At 38.0% G+C, this 17,212-nt stretch overlaps 1 protein-coding gene across 4 annotated transcripts; it reads left to right on the top strand.

The window, feature by feature from the left end:
* The first annotated feature begins 1,287 nt into the window (after positions 1–1,287).
* Positions 1,288–6,813, top strand: LOC124737527 (60S ribosomal protein L26). 4 transcript variants are annotated; one of them, XM_047248599.1, is made up of 4 exons: positions 1,288–1,408; positions 1,736–1,916; positions 6,141–6,281; positions 6,625–6,813. In XM_047248599.1, exons 2-4 carry the CDS (start codon positions 1,749–1,751, stop codon positions 6,766–6,768), a joined length of 453 nt encoding a protein of 150 aa, XP_047104555.1. In that variant the 5' UTR covers positions 1,288–1,408; positions 1,736–1,748; the 3' UTR covers positions 6,769–6,813. The 4 variants fall into 4 exon arrangements, with proteins under 4 accessions (XP_047104555.1, XP_047104577.1, XP_047104569.1 ...); XM_047248621.1 differs by having other exon boundaries at positions 1,309–1,408; positions 1,733–1,916; XM_047248613.1 differs by having other exon boundaries at positions 1,402–1,486.
* Positions 6,814–17,212: the final 10,399 nt, after the last annotated feature.

Here is a 17,212-nt window from a genome sequence, read left to right as displayed (position 1 = left end):
TACTCTTAAACCTATGATGAAGCTTTCTTTGTTTCCGTAGTACCTTTCGTACATGATTGTTATACCACGGTGGATCTTTCCCCTCGCTTTGGACCTTAGTCGGTACGAACTTATCTAAGGCGTACTGGACGATGTTTCTGAATTTTTTCCATTTTTGTTCCACATCCTCTTCCTCAGAAATGAACGTTTGATGGTGGTCACTCAGATATTCTGCGATTTGTGCCCTGTCACTCTTGTTAAGCAAATATATTTTCCTTCCTTTCTTGGCATTTCTTATTACACTTGTAGTCATTGATGCAACCACTGACTTATGATCACTGATACCCTCTTCTACAGTCACGGAGTCGAAAAGTTCCGGTCTATTTGTTGCTATGAGGTCTAAAACGTTTGCTTCACGAGTTGGTTCTCTAACTATCTGCTCGAAGTAATTCTCGGACAAGGCAGTCAGGATAATGTCACAAGAGTCTCTGTCCCTGGCTCCAGTTCTGATTGTGTGACTATCCCATTCTATACCTGGTAGATTGAAGTCTCCCCCTATTACAATAGTATGATCACGAAACTTCTTCACGACGTTCTGCAGGTTCTCTCTGAGGCGCTCAACAAAATGAGCTACTGTAACATGAGTGAGCGCGGCTTAAATAGGTTGCCTTCCGATATTAGCAGACGGTGACACCGTCAAAACTTTCTTCCTAAGAAACGTTGACGTGACGTAATGGGACGTAACAATCCGTTGACGACCTCTAGGAACGCCGTCGTTTGAGATGCGTTGTGAAATATTTTGACATGACGTGACGTGACGTGCACGCGGGACGGACAATGTGAATTGGCATACATGTGTGCCGACATTTGCGCATATAGATCTTTGCGTGTGGAACAAACTTTTGTCGGAAGTGATTCAAGAGGTCAATACCGTTTACAGACATTTTAGAATGTTGGCTGGTTGGTTGATTTGTGGGAAGGGACTAAACAGTATGTTCATCAGTCCCATCGGTATAGGGAAGGATGGGGAAGGAAGTCGGCCGTGCTCTTTCAAAGGAACCATCCTGGCATTTGTCTGATGAGATTTAAGGAAATCAAGGAAGACCTAAATCAGGATGGCCAGAAGCGGGTTTGAACCGTCGTCCTCCCGAATGCGGGTCTAGACTGCTAACCACTGCGAACATCGCTCGTTTTTTGAATGTTATAAAATAATTATATTGAATAAAATACCTGTAATCGTTGATGCGATAGTATTAGAAAATTGTAACATCAAATACCTTTCCAGTCAAATATATTGTCTCTGGTGTCGGCGACTGTAGATCTTTGACTTTGTACCATATCTGTGCAAAGCTTTGCTTCGCAGTTGGCAACACGTGTATGAGAACCGGAAGTTTTCTGGGGGATAAGGCCTTTCGGCTGGAGGTTTAAGGTAAGACTGTAAGCTTTGAGTATGTGTGATACGTATCGTATTTAATCATCATTGTTGACGGTATTTTGCTTTACCTAGGTAATCATGTTTAGTGTAAATTTTTTGAACATTTCATATGCATCTCTACAAATGTGACAAACTACGTGTGAGTGTGAAATACATGCCGTGATCATGTTACATTAAGCACGTTACCGTAGACAGCCGCAAAATCATGCTTTCCCCGTTTTTTAATACTTCATCGTGTAATTGACGATTTTCCATAGCTAAAGAGAATCCTGCTAGTAGAAATTACTTTTATAGTCAAATTATGAATTCATTTTTTAGCTGTACTGGGGAGACCATGAAGCTGAACAAGTTGGTGTCGTCGTCGCGTAGGAAGAATCGTAAGAGGCACTTTACAGCACCATCGCATATCAGAAGACGTTTGATGTCTGCGCCCTTATCGAAAGAGCTTCGACAAAAGTACAATGTTCGTACGATGCCAATTCGTAAAGACGATGAAGTACAGGTAATGTTTAACTCATTGATTTTAAAACTTTATGAATGTAATGATTTGTTGCCTGCTATAAGCTCACCTTGTTGAAATTTAGTTGCAGGAGGATGTGTTTACCAGTTTGTGTTGCTAATTCTAACAATACGTTTGGATTTCTTACGGTTAATGCTTTCTGTGAACATACTAATCAGTTTTGCTAGCATTAATTGGGGCATATAGTTTAGGTTGTTTACAAGCTTTGATTATCGTCATTAATAATTCCAACGGTATGAGAAAGTATCATACGACCTGTCTATATAGCTGTGGTTTGTGGGATCGAAATCGGGGGCATTAACTTTCTCATTACTTCTGTTTTGTAAGTTGCAGCCACAATGTTTCACATTAGTATTTCTTGTTGTGCCTAGTAGGCTGTGCAATTTCTACATAACAAGAATAACCAGAATAACGGAAATATGCAAATGAATTTTAATGGTAAAGTCGAAATCTTGCTGCTGATTTACAAATTGCACATGAACCATTGGAAATTTGTGTGCAGCTTTTATTTTTTTGGGGGGGGGGGGGCAGTGATTTACATTGGGATTGCGTGTAAATTGTAATTTCTAATACATTGGTGTTGAGGTCTTCATAAAATTGGCAGAGTATTACATGTTAGGACAGCATGCAAAATAAGGGTACAACCAGTTGTGCAAAATACCATGTGATTTTACTCCTGGTAACTTTTGTTGGAAGAGGACATATGCATTGAACATTGTCTGTTACGGCCCAATTTCTTGGACAACATTTTATAAAAGCACACACCCTAACTTGTATAACGGTTAGTGTGTGCCATTTGTCCTCGAATTGTTTGACACAGATCAGTCATGCAGCTAGTGGATGCCCTCTTAAAATCTTGTGACTGATCTGTATTGTAGCTCTGAGGTCTAGGTTAGGTTGTAAGGTAATTGGAGTAGAAGCCAATAAGTGGGGGTATGTGAACATTGTATTACATTGATCAGTTGTGTAGTCTGTCCATTTGTGCTGTGTTTAACTCACTTTTCATAATAAAAATCTGCAGTGTCAATGCTAAAAGCTGTTACAGTATGACCAAGTCCTCTGGTGAGTAGTCTTATTAGGTTCGTATGAGCAGTTGCCAGCGGGCTCATGCGCAGAGCTGAATTCGCGTATGAGCAGCGCCTTCCTCCCGCTTCTGGCTACTTGGAGCGTGGCTGTTTGGTGTATGAGCGGTAGCAACAAGTAGCCAGAAGCTACCCGGAAGAATTTTCCTGGCGCGCCCAAGCTGCCAGATTTGCGCATGTGTAGAGCAAGCTGAGGTATAGTGGCGGGGGGTCCGTCCCCACGTGACCCGTGGCCGTGTATGTGTTTCGTGTCTTCATTTACAACTCCGTCAAATGAAAACAAAACAGATTTCTGTGGCCGGGAGCCATCAAGTGAATTAATATACATTCTCATAACCATGAAAGACCAAAATAAGTTAGTAGTTTCAATTTTCTGATTTTATATTTTGATGTTACTAGCAATAAACCATTAATGTTTTCATGAAGCTATTTGTCTGTTTTATAGAGAAATTTGCCTCAGTTTTTTTTTTTCCGCTGAGGCAGTTCGTTTATTTGAAAAGAAGTTTCATTCCGCGCTATTGGCTACTTTCAACCTCGTTCAGTTTAAAGTGCAAATTTTCATTTTCTGGGACGAATGACATTATACCATAATAAAGAACCAAACATGAGAATACAGCACTGGACATCCAAGAAAATTGGTATCACGAGAACCACATGAAAAGCTGAATATCAGGTACTTCAGAGTCCATCTGGACATAGAAATGTGCAATTAGAGCGGAATGAAGCATTTTAGTATGATTTATGAAATTCAGATGCTGCTGGAGTAGTCTCTGATTTCGTGTTCCTTTTATGACACTGAAAGACCTCTTAATGCTATATACGTACGGACATACGTAAACATTGACTTGAAGCTAAGTAGGCAAATTTTGTCAGTAGTTTTGAACTAAATATTTTGTTTCAAATATGACAGCTGTAGCAGAATTTTATAGATCCGCCTTCTGTGAAAGTGTTTTTCGATCACAAGGCACTTGTCTGGTACTTCCTCTGGGCCTGAAGTTATTTCTTAATTTGTGTTTACGTCTTAAATTTATAGAATGCCATTCTATGCTAAATTTTAGACTGGCAGCATACAATGTTTTATCGTTTTAACTCCCCACATGGCGTCATATTTATTCTTAGAGTAGAATATAAACTGTCAGTTGTGCAGTTTCTTTGCCTCACAGACAACCATGTTAATTTTTTCACAGTAGTCATGAAATTTATCGTCCTTTATTCCGGTGTAAGCAACACAAGAAACACTTTTTTTTTGTTGCAAGTAATTTGCATTCCATCCTATTAGCTTCTTGCAGTGCCATGTAGATGTAAACCTGTTGGAAATGCTACTTAGCAATATTGCAGAGTACAAATTAATAAAAAATGTCAATTTTATGGTACTTCGAGCTGTGGAGTCTAATTTTGAAATGATATTTTGCCAAGAACTGCTTCCTTATTTGCATCCTTTATCTGTGTGGGATATGATAAAACAATTGCTCTAAGTTCAACTCAGTATGTCCTCGCAACAACATGCTGCACAAGTGGCACAGCTACACATGGTCCCGTGATGCCCCACCAGAAATATGACAAAGCGTATGAGCAGAGCAAGCACCAAGCACGGGCTGCCTACGCCATCGTAGCTGCGCATGCCCACTACAGCCTGTTGTCTGGCGCTTTCTGGTAACTGCTCAAACGAACCTATTATGTATACTCTGCATTAAACAATGAAAATTCAAGGGTGAGGTCCACTGTGTAACTTTCACTGTGCAGTCGTAGAACTTGAGCTGGAGCTGTGCATGTTTACTTGGAAGTTGCTGATGAGTTGAAGTGAGTCAGGAATTTGGAATAAAATAATTTGTTCATAAGACGTATTTTAATTTTGTGATGTCATCTGGCTTAGTTGAATTTCTTGTAAGTTACCTGTAAATGGCAGATTGTAGTGTTCTATCATAGTAAATGTTCTGTAAGATTTATTTGGTGAAGCTGTTTATAACTTCATTAACCCTTCCACTACCATTGGGTTGTAGGATCGAAGGTAAACTTACGACCATTGTAAGGGAAAGTAAACATATAGGCTGTAGGTTCACTATAGGAAAATTCACTATAGGATAAAAGTGAACAAAGAATTTCAAAATCTTTTTCCACATTGTTGTTCTGACTGCATTAATTGAAAGTTATTTGTTTACTCAAAATAGTAAGAAAGGATTAATACACATCAAAAAGAATAGTTTTAAATAACATGTAGGAGTAACTTTGCTATTATTGATGCTCCACAAAATACATCCTGTAGCAATGCTGATATGAGGCAAGTTAATTTCAACATGAAACTGCAGAACAAACTTCCTGAACTTTGACATCTAAAAAGTGATATGAAAACTGTTTTAATGTATATTGTGTAGAATTTTGGGTCCAGACTAATTATGGCACACACATCATTAAATTGCAACTTGAACAAAGTACGATCACCATCTAAATCACTTGAAGAACAAGAGCCGTTTGAAAACAGATGGCCTCTGATTGAACAATAGTACTGTGTGACCACGATGTGTATTATCAGAAACGTGGTGGTGCGACAGTAAAAAAGTGCACTGGGGACTGATGAAAACACATCACATTGTGAATGATTTAAACGCAGTTATGCTTATATATAAAGTGGCTCAGCATGTCCTTGTTTATCATAAGCTGGCTGAAATGCCCTTACTCTCAGGTGCAATAACATTATGGTTTGACTAATAAACGAGATGTTGAGTGGTAGGCAAGCACACATTTTTCAAAGTAGCTCTTTATCACTCAGGGTTATGAATATCAATGGTGACCGATGAATTACTTTGTTTCCTTGAAATTCTTTTGTTGACTAATGTTTATATATACAAAAGTCATTTTTTTCTGTTAAGGTCTCTGAGGTTTTATTTCTAATCAGTATGTTAGTTTGTATAGGTGTTGGAATAAGTGAATTATAAAGCTTAATTCAAATACCTGTTACAAAGGCTGTGTTGAAAGAGTCATTTCTTTACTATCATGCTTACACATACTGAATGTATGCAGTTCTCACATTGTTGATTGTACTTGGCATGTATTTAAATGTGTGTGTTGCTCAGTAGATACCATAATTAATGTAAAGACAAATTTTAATACCTTTTCCTTTCTTTAGGTAGTGAGAGGCCATTACAAAGGACAACAGGTGGGAAAAGTTGTCCAAGTTTATAGGAAAAAGTTTGTAATTTATATTGAAAGGATTCAGAGAGAGAAGGCTAATGGTGCCAGTGTCTATGTAGGAATCCATCCATCAAAGGTTAGTGTGGCCGTATTTGCGTAAGATTGATGTAGTGAGCAATTATTGTCATTGTATTTCAATGGAATTAGCAATTTAGTTGCATTCTGTTTACTGTTTCATTACTTACTGTATTCACATTCATTGATTTTTGTACTTTGCTGAATGATGATCTAAACCATTCTCAGATGAAGCAAAATATGGCCAGTAAGATGTTTGGTTGCTCTTAGGGTACTCCTAAGAGTAGCTGATGCTTCTGGCCAGTTTGCTTCCTGGCGAAAATTAAGGCTCTGACCAAATCTTTCAGTGTTATAAAAATGTTCCATAGCTGAGCAGTGTCTAAAATTGTCTTTTCCTCCTCCAGACAGTAATTGTGAAACTAAAGATGGATAAGGACCGAAAGAAGATAATAGACAGGAGATCGAAGGGCAGATTGGCTGCTCTTGGGAAAGAGAAGGGAAAGTATACTGAAGAAAGTGCTGCAGCAACTGCAATGGAAACATCTTGAAGAGAACTGTAATTGTGATCGTTAATAATAAAAATTTCCAAAGAACATGTGGAGTTAATTTCTTTAAATTTGTCCATTTATTTTTGGCCATTCTGATAGATTTTGGTTGACATTATAAATTTTATAGTGATGTCCATGTTTACGTTTTTCTGCCTTTGATTTGGTGTGGGGTCACATTCAGTAATGTGAAATAGTGATCTGATAAAGGAAATTTTACAATTAATGTTGAAGAGGTGTCATTGACAGTTTTCCACATTTATTGTTGCATACAGTACAGTAATAAAGATAAATCACTAAATCTTATTTCAGTATTGTGATTAACTCATTTATTCTTTACATTACAAAGTACTTGGGAAAGAGAAGGGAAAGTATACTGAAGTAAGTGCTGCAGCAACTGCAATGGAAACACCTTAAAGAGAACTGTAATTGTGATCGTTAATGTTATTTTATGTTGGTATGTGTTCAAACTACGTAGTTACCAATTTTTGTTTAGTTTATTGAATGGAAACAACTGTTTGAGCTGGTCTTGCATATTGTTTCTAACATTTTGTAATTTGCGTATGTGGTAGTCTAGTGCTTCTTTTTTGCACTGATTTCCACTTCTCCCCAAGGATTGATTCAAGAGAGGTGATCCAATAAAAATAAGTTGGTTGCTTGACCATATTTAAATATTTTGGTTTTATGTGATTACCCTGTAATTGAGAAGTTCGAAACAAGTATAACAAAATTACCTTGCACCTGTGTTGAATGGTGGCCATTTTTATTTGTAAGTCCACAGTTTTTAAATTTGGAGACATTGATGTTAATTTTAATCTCTGCACTGGGCCAAGTTACAGCATTGCAGTTGACACGATTGTTTTTAGAAAAGTCTCCTCTACAACATTATTATCCAAAATACCCTAAATTCAAAAATATCTGGCTAAAATACCTCTAGAGCTTGGTACTGAAAATTTAGAAAATTCACCTTTTAGACCTAATGATAAAGGACTATTTCAGTTTGTATTTTTCTCTCCAGTTAGATATAATGAACAGCCTTTTATAGAGCAAGAACATACAAATGATTTCCTAATCTTTTATAAAGTTTTGAAATTAGAAAAAGCCCTAAGTTTGGGAGTTTGGTGGGACTGAATATAAAAATTGTACTGTAAAAATTTCAACATTGGTATTTGACTGAATGAAAATATGAATTTTTGAAAGTGAGGAAATAGTTCGCATTACACAGAAACTGATCTTGTGGCTATTGCTTCATTCATGTGTGATAATGGAGTGCAAAAACACAAATTACTGAACTCTACATTTATATTATCTTAACAAATTTAAATATGTTCAATTAACATGCTTTAGAGATGTGCTTCCTAATCCTAGGAATCATTAAGGACACTTATTTCTTCAGTGTGTGGTAGAATGAGATCTTCCAGTAGCTGTGATTAGTTAAAGCCTGAAAGCTTATTTAATAAGATTTTCATTGGTATCCAAACTGTCACTACTAGATTGTTAAATGATGTGGGGCCAGCAGAATGGTAAAAATGCACAAACACATTGTTTTCCAAACTAAGTGTTTAAACTTGTGCAAGCCACCATTGTTAATCACACACTCGTGGCACTGTCATTTGGTGTTGAAATTGTGCTGACACAATGATCCCTGTAACTTTTGGTTTCTGATGTTACATAGATGAAACTTGTTTCCTGCAATGGTAAGGAATTTGTGGAATTGCCTTCTTCCTTTTATTGCTGCATGGTTTTAAAATGTTTTTTGTATGAACTACCACTTCTTGATTAGAGTAGGTAACTCCTGTAATATTCTTGCAAAAGGTGTTTGTTTTCTTAAAGAACTTGATCTGTGTTCATTTTTTGTAGTCTAGCTTTACTCACTTTACATTTTGTTGTACCTCCTACTCCCATTGCATGCATATTCACCAGACAATGGCAAGAAACAGTGTTCCATTTGATCTCCAACTTGAAATCTACTTTGTGGGTGCAAAGATTTGAAAAATTCTTTTTGTTCTTGTATTGACTACAATTTTCACCTAAAAAGTTGGTGTGTCTCAACCCTGGGCAATTTTTATTTATGTAATGTGTTACATACTTTTGAAAAGCATGCCCAACTGAAGTGTTGTGCTCAAAGTAGTCACTTAGAATGCAACTTAAAGGACTGCAAACTTCATCTCTCATTTTTAAAATCTCTGCACTGTTGCATAGCCCTTGACCCAGTGGTACCCCTGTATTTCATTTCGATCCACATGTGTAAAGTTTCCTGTAAAATCAGTTAGGACTGTGCATTCAGTTTCATAAAGTTGTGCTTTTCTGTGCTTCAGAAACTTGCTTGCTTAAACGGTCTTTTGAGATTTTCTAAGTTATCAATTAGATTCAAAGTATCGTCCTGAGATTTAACCAATGTTACCATTTCAGCCCTGTCGGTTGTGATCTGCTGTTTGAAGTTAATGTTGTCAAGCATTTCCTCCTCAGATTTGTCACAACTGCATCTCAGTTGCTGATAAGTTTTCATGTGAACATCCTCTAAAATGTCATGTCTCTTCTTTCCCCATTAGATCAGTTTCTATCATGAGTGGGGTTTTTATCTGTTCTAGGCAGTTTTCAGAGAAGGCATTTAGTCAACATCCACAGGATGTCTCAAACTCCCACTGCCAATTGTTTTCCAATTTGATTAGTCTTCACTGATTATAGTATGATTGGAGAACTTATTCAAGTGAACCGAGGTCTCCTCTAAACGTTCGTTACATCAGTTGACAAGTGATGGATCTTATCACCCAATTATCATTTTATGCCCATCCCTGATACTGAGTCTTGCCCAATCGATCTCATATGCAGTTTCAGATTCTACCTCAGTGGATTTGAGTTTCTGCTGCAGAAAATACACCACCTCAATTTCCAATTTGCCTATCCTTTTGATATACACTTCAGTTTTTCCCAAAAAACTCACTGCTGTCAATCGCAGGTTTCAGCCAGATTTCTGTACCTAGTATTATGTGAGCTTTGCTGCTTTTCATGAGAGCTTCAAATTTGGGTACTTGGTTGCGAATGCGTCGGCAGTTTACCATTAGGATTTTAGTACTTCCAACTATGAGAGGCATTTCTTTTGATCTTACAATGATACTTATTGAAGCAGCTATTGTTATTGGGATTGGATGGAGTCTCCCAATTGAAAAAAAAAAAAACCTGTGTGGACCCTAGTCAGCTACTAGAGTAGCAGCCTCATGTGTACTGTCCTATTTAGGGGACCTAGAGCTCTCAACAGTATGCTAAAAGTCCAGGAAGTTTCAGCCTAGCTGGTTATGGAACCTTCAAAGTATCTGGTTCAGTCCCTCCTTGAGTCGGAACCAGAGGGACGCAATCAGTTGGGACAATGCTGCAAATTGTGAGCTTTGTTGAAGCTCCATGTGCAAGGTTGGTCTTCTCTGCCAGTCGCTGGAATGAGCCAAGAATGACCTCAGAGCCTAGATGACTGGCATCATTTGTTCCAGTGTGTGCTACAATCTGCAATTGGTTGTTCCCTCAGTGGCTCCCAGAATAGCCTCTTCAAAATGTTGAATTAGGCCCCCTGGTATGCACACAGAGTACCTGGTGTCCTTTCCAGTCTCATGCTGCCATTTGCCTTAGGGGTACCATCATTCTCTGTACGTTTGAACTGCTGGCGATTAACAGACTTCGCCTTGTTTGCTGCCTCCTGCTAGTGGACAAAACAGGTGGTGTTACTGTCTGTTTCAGTGAAAGACAGCACCTCGATCTTGTTTGTTAGGTGGATTGGCACAATACCGTGAGTCCTCTCTGGTCCCCACCCACCATGTACAGGATGCCTATAGGTCTACCACTGACACACAACTTGCAGTAAAGTAGAGAGTTAGCGACAGATCCTGCACTTTATGCAGAGACAGGATCCACGGGGGAGGATGGTATGACTCTTGGCAGCTGCCAGTCATCTGATATTAGTCGAGGAGATTTCCAGCTGCTTAGGAATGGCAACTGACTCGTCTTGTTTCGGAACAGCATTCAGTGGTGTCTGCTTCAGTGTATTACAAGGCAGTGAACTAATAACTTAAAGCCCATTGATTACCTTTTAATCTGTTTAGCTAGCAAGGTGCTAATTTCCTATAAGAACTGAAGCAGTTTAACAGAAACCTGTGCTAAAAATTACTAGTTTCCAAAAATGTTCTGGTGTTAGTTATTACTAAACTCAGTTAATTTGTAGAGCTATTCCTCTTCAAGGGAAAAATAAATCTAACAGTGTTACAAAATCCACTACAGTAACTAAATCACAAATGCTGATTTGCTAAAACTTGCTTATAGATATGGAAAGGACTGGTGGCTTTCAAAAATTCTCAAACGTTTGCATTGATATACAATGAAAGTTACGTGTGATGTATTCTGTCTTAACTATAAACCACAAATGATTTGCTATGAGATAAACTAAGTGTCTAAAGCACGTACTGGTATAATTTTGTGAGTGTTGAAAATTCTTACCTTCTTCTGGAATTGTACAGTGACTGAATACAATTGTTTCGAATGAAAATACATCATTCTGAAATTTTTTTAAATTGCACAGTTTTTGGTTTAGGCCTGCAGTTGATGATACTAGTTTATTGCCACACTTCTGAATGTTTGAAATTTCACGATTACAACACAAGTGGGTTTTGATACAATCAATGAAAGATTATGCAGAAGTGATGCGAACAGTAAAATGAGTCTAGAACTTTGAATTGGCACACAATCTTGTACACATGGCCTCAAACAAGGGAAAATTTGTAAGTTGGATGTTACAAAAATGAGTATTGCATTGGTTTTTCAGTTAGCTGAATCTGTGTACACTGGCACCTGGAGAACACTACAGTATGTTTATCTTGTAAATAGTCTTCACGGGTTTGCCACCGGATCACGTTGTGCAAATTCATTCCACAATATTTCTTCAGAGGAACTGTCAGATATCTTCAGGTGGTTCAACCTTGCTCGTGGTTAGGTACGACTGACGGTATCTGCACACAGACACACTGTTTTCTAGAACATACCCGCGAAGAATGCGCAGCCACGGAAATCGCGCATTCGGGTTGACGAAGGTGTGTATGACACTGATGTTCATTGCAGCGTTCTTGTATTGTGCAGCTTGTCTGGCCTATATATGCTGCCCCACACTGATAAGGAATCTTGTACACAAATTTCCTCGGTCCAAGGTCATCCTTAACAGAACCCAACAGGTTTCTTAGTTTTGCAGATGGTTGAAAAACACACTTCATTCCGTACCTCCCGAGGATTCTTCAGATTCTTGACGACATGGCACCAAAATTATAGCAAAAATACCAAAGTGGTGGGTGTCTTCGTATGTTCATTCTGCTCCATAGATTGAACTCGCGTGGGCCTGAATGCATTACGTGTCTGTCTCAGAATAACCGTTTTGTCGGAACACGGTCTTCAAATGTTGTATTTCACTCGACAGACTCTCAGGATCAGATACCATATGTGCTCTATGAACTAAAGTATGTAATGCACTACCGCATTGTGCAGGATGGTGGCAGCTTGTGGCCTACAGATATTCATGTGCATACGTTGGCTTGCGATAGACACTGTGTCCCAATGTTCCATCTGCTTTCCTTCATACCAAAACAGGAAAAGGCGAAGTACCATCTTTTTCCACTTCCTTTGTGAAGTTTATATTTAGACGGAGTGAATTCAGATGCTGAAGAAACATAGAGTATCAAGTCCATGTGGCCACACCACAAATGTATCATCCACATACCGCAGAAAACAAGTGTGTTTGAGAGTGGCTGACTGTAGTGCTTTTTCGTCAAATCCCTCCATAAAATAATTGGCCACCACAGGAGACAGAACTTCCCTGGCGACACAGTCACCAGAGGGATTTTAAATTCGGCTAATCACAGCACATGTGCGATTTTTGTGGCTGCGCATTCTTTGCGCGCGTGTTCTGAAAATGGGGCGTCGGTGTGCAGATACCTCAGTCTACCTAGCCATGAGCAAGGTTGAACCACATGAAGATGTTGGACAGTTGCTTCGAGGAAATATAGTGGAATTTGCGCGTGATCCGGTGACAAACTCGTGAAGACTATTTACAACACATCCGCTGGGAAAGCTTGAAGAGTCACATAAGTTTCTCTTGATCAAAATTGGTAAAATTTGCAGCACCAACAAAGCAGATCTGTTTGTCTTAAAACTGCTGGATTTTTTAGTTGTTTCTTTACGTATACCTACTAGTTTCTTCTGTGTGTGTGCATCTATACTCTGGAAACCAGTGATTTGTTAACACTTAGTGGCAACTCAAGATTTGTTTCAGATTTAGTTGCTGCAAATGGTTTTTATTAGCTTCCCAGTGAATTATAAATAATTAATTATGCTCCTGCAGGTACTTCAGGAAATGAACCTGATCATGTTTCGCCTTCTACATCTACGAATACTCAGTGACAATTGCAGTTATGTAAAAAAAATCCTTGCTATTTTGCTGCTTATGGCAATAAGTGAGGCCAAACGTGAAGAGCCACTGGAGTACTGATCCTGTTGTCAGCTGTAATTTTTGTCTCAGTGTTTTATCACGAGAGATTTACAAACATTTTATTTATGTTTGTCCTCAAAGACTATACAATGCAAAAAAAAAAAAAAAACCTAGGTTTTGATGCACTTTGTACAGTTGGACCTCTTCTCAATTCATTGAGAGGGAAATTCCAAAATATTTATTATCCAGAGGAAATACTAAGTCAATGAAAGAATTTGTCCCTACTGAGGAAGAATAGGTGTCAAGGTTTATAAGGTCAATAAACCAAACAAATATGGCATGAAGCTGTACGTTTTGGCTGAATCCAGAACAGGATATATCTGGAATTTTGAGGTATACCCTGAAAAAGGTAAGACAGACAACAGTGCTTCTAGTGTCTTAAAGCGTTTGACCAATAAGCTTCAGGGTAAAGGGCACGATTTGTATGTTGATCGTTTCTACACAAGTGTACAATTAGCTGACGATTATACTGGTCTTGTTGGGACATCAGTGAAAAACAGGAAAGGGCTTCCAAAACTGCTAAAAGATGCAAAGCTGAGAAAAAGAACAGGTCTTCTGTTGCAAAGTGAATGTGCTCACCTTGCACTGGAAAGGTAAAAGAGATGTCAGGACGATCAGCACAAGACACGCAGCTACAATGCAGAGTGTCAGAACAGAAAGAGCAATGGAGAAACTGAAACCTGCAGCAGTTGTTGACTATAGTAAAAACAAAGCTGGGGTGGACCTAATTGATAGACGACTATCGTATAGGGCTCTGGATCACAAGACTGTGAATTTGTGGAGGAAACTAGCCGTACGTTACATAATAATGGCAGTATCAAATTCCTGTGTACTGCATAACATATTCAAAATGAAAAAGCTTGCCAACTCTCAGTTTATTCGAGAAGTATGTGCAGGATTGATGGTGTCTGCTGGGGTTTTGACAGAGCTTTCCAGACAGATCATCAAAATTAGCACGACTCATGTCAGCATTCCAGAGGGGAAGGAAAAAAAAAAAAAAAATGTGTAGCGAAAAGGAGAAATGTTCAACAGGGAAGGCTGGAAGAAGCCACCTCATATGAGTGCACCAAATGTAATGTCAGGTTGTTTATCTCCCCCTGCTTCAAAGTTTATCACACTGTTGTCCATTATGAATGTTAAATTGTATACTGAACTTATGCTCATTGTTGTTTTTCTTTATTTCAAATATTTTGTAAATATTTTTAGAGGATAACAAGTGTCATTGTGTATAACAGTACTGTAATTCTTTTTCAATTTTTTTCCGGCTATAAATATCACTGACTTGAAATTTCATTGATGGCTTCAGATTTAAAATTATTGCCTCCAAAATTTGAGTACTTAGTGTAAAAAGTTCAATAAACATAAAAATGTTTTGGAATCCCAATAACAGTGAGCTGTACAGTAATAAGAAATTACAGAAAACACTGATTTTACCCAGTCCGAAGGTGATGGCAACTAGAAACTACACTCAGCACTGTAAGTGTTAAACAATTAAAGAGCAGTTTCTTTGGCAGGGCATTTCTCACAAGCTCATCATGCAATCATAATTGTTAGTGTCACAGAGCAGTAAATCAAGTAACTCTTTGTAGTTATCATTGAGTTTTGCACCTAAAATCATCAATTTGACATTTTGATGTTACAGACACATATATGGAATGTGTTCCTGAGGAGCCAGTCAAAATACACCACTTACGGTGAGGGTCACAATTTTGGCTTTATTTTGCATTCAGGAGGGGCACTTTTGAAAGCTACATAAAGTTCATTTAAATGGGCAGTACTAGCTGTTTGTGCTTTGTTAATTTAACTCCATTTATGACAACTCTTTTGCTGTCTTTGCTACCTGGGCACATTCCTCTGTTTTCATTATCTTCTAAAATAATTGCTGGGTCTTTTCATTTGTTTCTTCCCTGATACCTGCTCCTTTCTTCTTTCCTGAAACTGGTAGAGTACCTTGCTCTTTTACTAATTTTCAGGTTAGTCCAACCAGCCAATCAGAAACATAGAGATCATGAACCATTTTTTTTCCCTCTTGGCCATGAGTCGGGAAGTAAACTTAAAATTCAAACTTTTTCTCTAGGTGCCATTGAACACTTTTTAATTTCTTGATTAAGCTACAATGTTCAGTGTTGGGTCATGCTAAAGGTAGGTTTTGTTGTTTTTAGAAATACTGATGGTATCAGTATTATTAAATCACAATTCAAAGTCTTTCGTAATTTTGCCCGAAATTCTTTGTACCTTGCTTTCAGTAGCTGCTTTTCTTTTTCTGCTACTCAATTTTATTTTTGAAGAGGGGGATACCTGTAAATTAGAACAAGCAAAATCCAATTTGCTAACACCTTCCTTGTTAGGAATATAAATGTCATTAACATGGTTACAAGATCCTGGTTTTGGATTCACAATATTTTTGAATAACAATCTGGGCACAGGGAATTTCCAGGAATCACATTTTCACTCGGAAATCTGTTTTACTCGCACTTAACAAGGACAAATGTTCAAGTTTTATTTGCGTCAAACCTTTAATAATTTGCTTTTTATGCACTTTCGAGTGGATTAGGGCATTTTTCCCAAAAATGTGGTTGTACTTGAATATTTGTTTTTCTCATGAGACAAACTGATACTACAGTGATACTACAGAAGTTACTTGTAATTTAAACAAAGTTTATCTTCATAAGTCATTAACAGTAAAGCTTTTTGGAACAACCATAAACTGTTTTGTGACACACTTCACAGTCTGTCCAATAGAGCGCTGTTCATTCATTTTATTGAATTCCAATTAGTCTTTCAAATTTATTTATTATTAAATCTTATTTTAGTTGATTGAAATTCATTTTCAAGACAAAAATGTTCTACTCGCAAGGAAGTGTGTAAATCCACTCAGCAGAGGTTCTGAACAGACTGACTACAACAATGCTACAACCAGCAAATGTAATAGGGGTACACAGTCCACGTACAGACTTGTCACTCTCTACTGGTCTCCTGTGCAGACTTGTTTCTCTGCCCACCGAGTTCCTGTACACACTTGTCTTGAGGACTGAACTCTTCCATATGACATGGCTTTCTCAAGAATGGAGGTATTTCACTTGTTTATTATTTTACTTTTATTATTTTAAACATGTAATAATGTGCTATTTAATTGAGAATAAATCTACTTGTAAATGGACAATTTTTTTTTAACAGAGAACTAAAGCAAAGGCTCCTATTGTTTAATATTTTATGATTAAAAAAAATACTAACTAAATATAGATTTATAACTATGTAGGTTACAACTAAATTTCATTACAATGAAACAACAAACCATTTAAATAGGCAACAAAAATAAGATCAATTGTAGCATAAAGTGAATTATTTCCTCATTTTCAAAAATGTGTATCTTTGTTTGGTCAAATATCAACATTGAAATTTTTAAATTACTTTGCTATCATATAGGGTACGAAGTGTGCAAAAACCTACATTTTCTATTTAGACCCACTAGAGACAACTCTTCCCCATGAACCATGGACCTTGCCGTTGGTGGGGAGGCTTACATGCCTCAGCGATACAGATGGCCGTACGTAGGTGCAACCACAACGGAGGGGCATCTGTTGAGAGGCCAGACAAACGTGTGGTTCCTGTTTCAGTAGTTGCAGGGGCAACAGTGTGGATGATTGACTGACCTGGCCTTGCAACATTAACCAAAACGGCCTTGCTGTGCTGGTACTGCGAATGGCTGAAAGCAAGGGGAAACTACGGCCGTAATTTTTCCCGAGGGCATGCAGCTTTACTGTATGGATAAATGATGATGGTGTCCTCTTGGGTAAAATATTCCAGAGGTAAAATAGTCCCCCATTCGGATCTCCGGTTGGGGACTACTCAAGAGGGCGTCGTTATCAGGAAAAAGAAAACTGGCGTCCTACGGATCAGAGCGTGGAATGTCAGATCCCTTAACCGGGC

The sequence above is a fragment of the Schistocerca piceifrons genome, chromosome 1 (assembly GCF_021461385.2).
Source record: "Schistocerca piceifrons isolate TAMUIC-IGC-003096 chromosome 1, iqSchPice1.1, whole genome shotgun sequence".
Classification (NCBI taxonomy): Eukaryota; Metazoa; Arthropoda; class Insecta; order Orthoptera; family Acrididae; genus Schistocerca; species Schistocerca piceifrons.
Note: the sequence above shows the minus strand (reverse complement) of the source record. Positions and strands in the feature narration are given on the sequence as shown.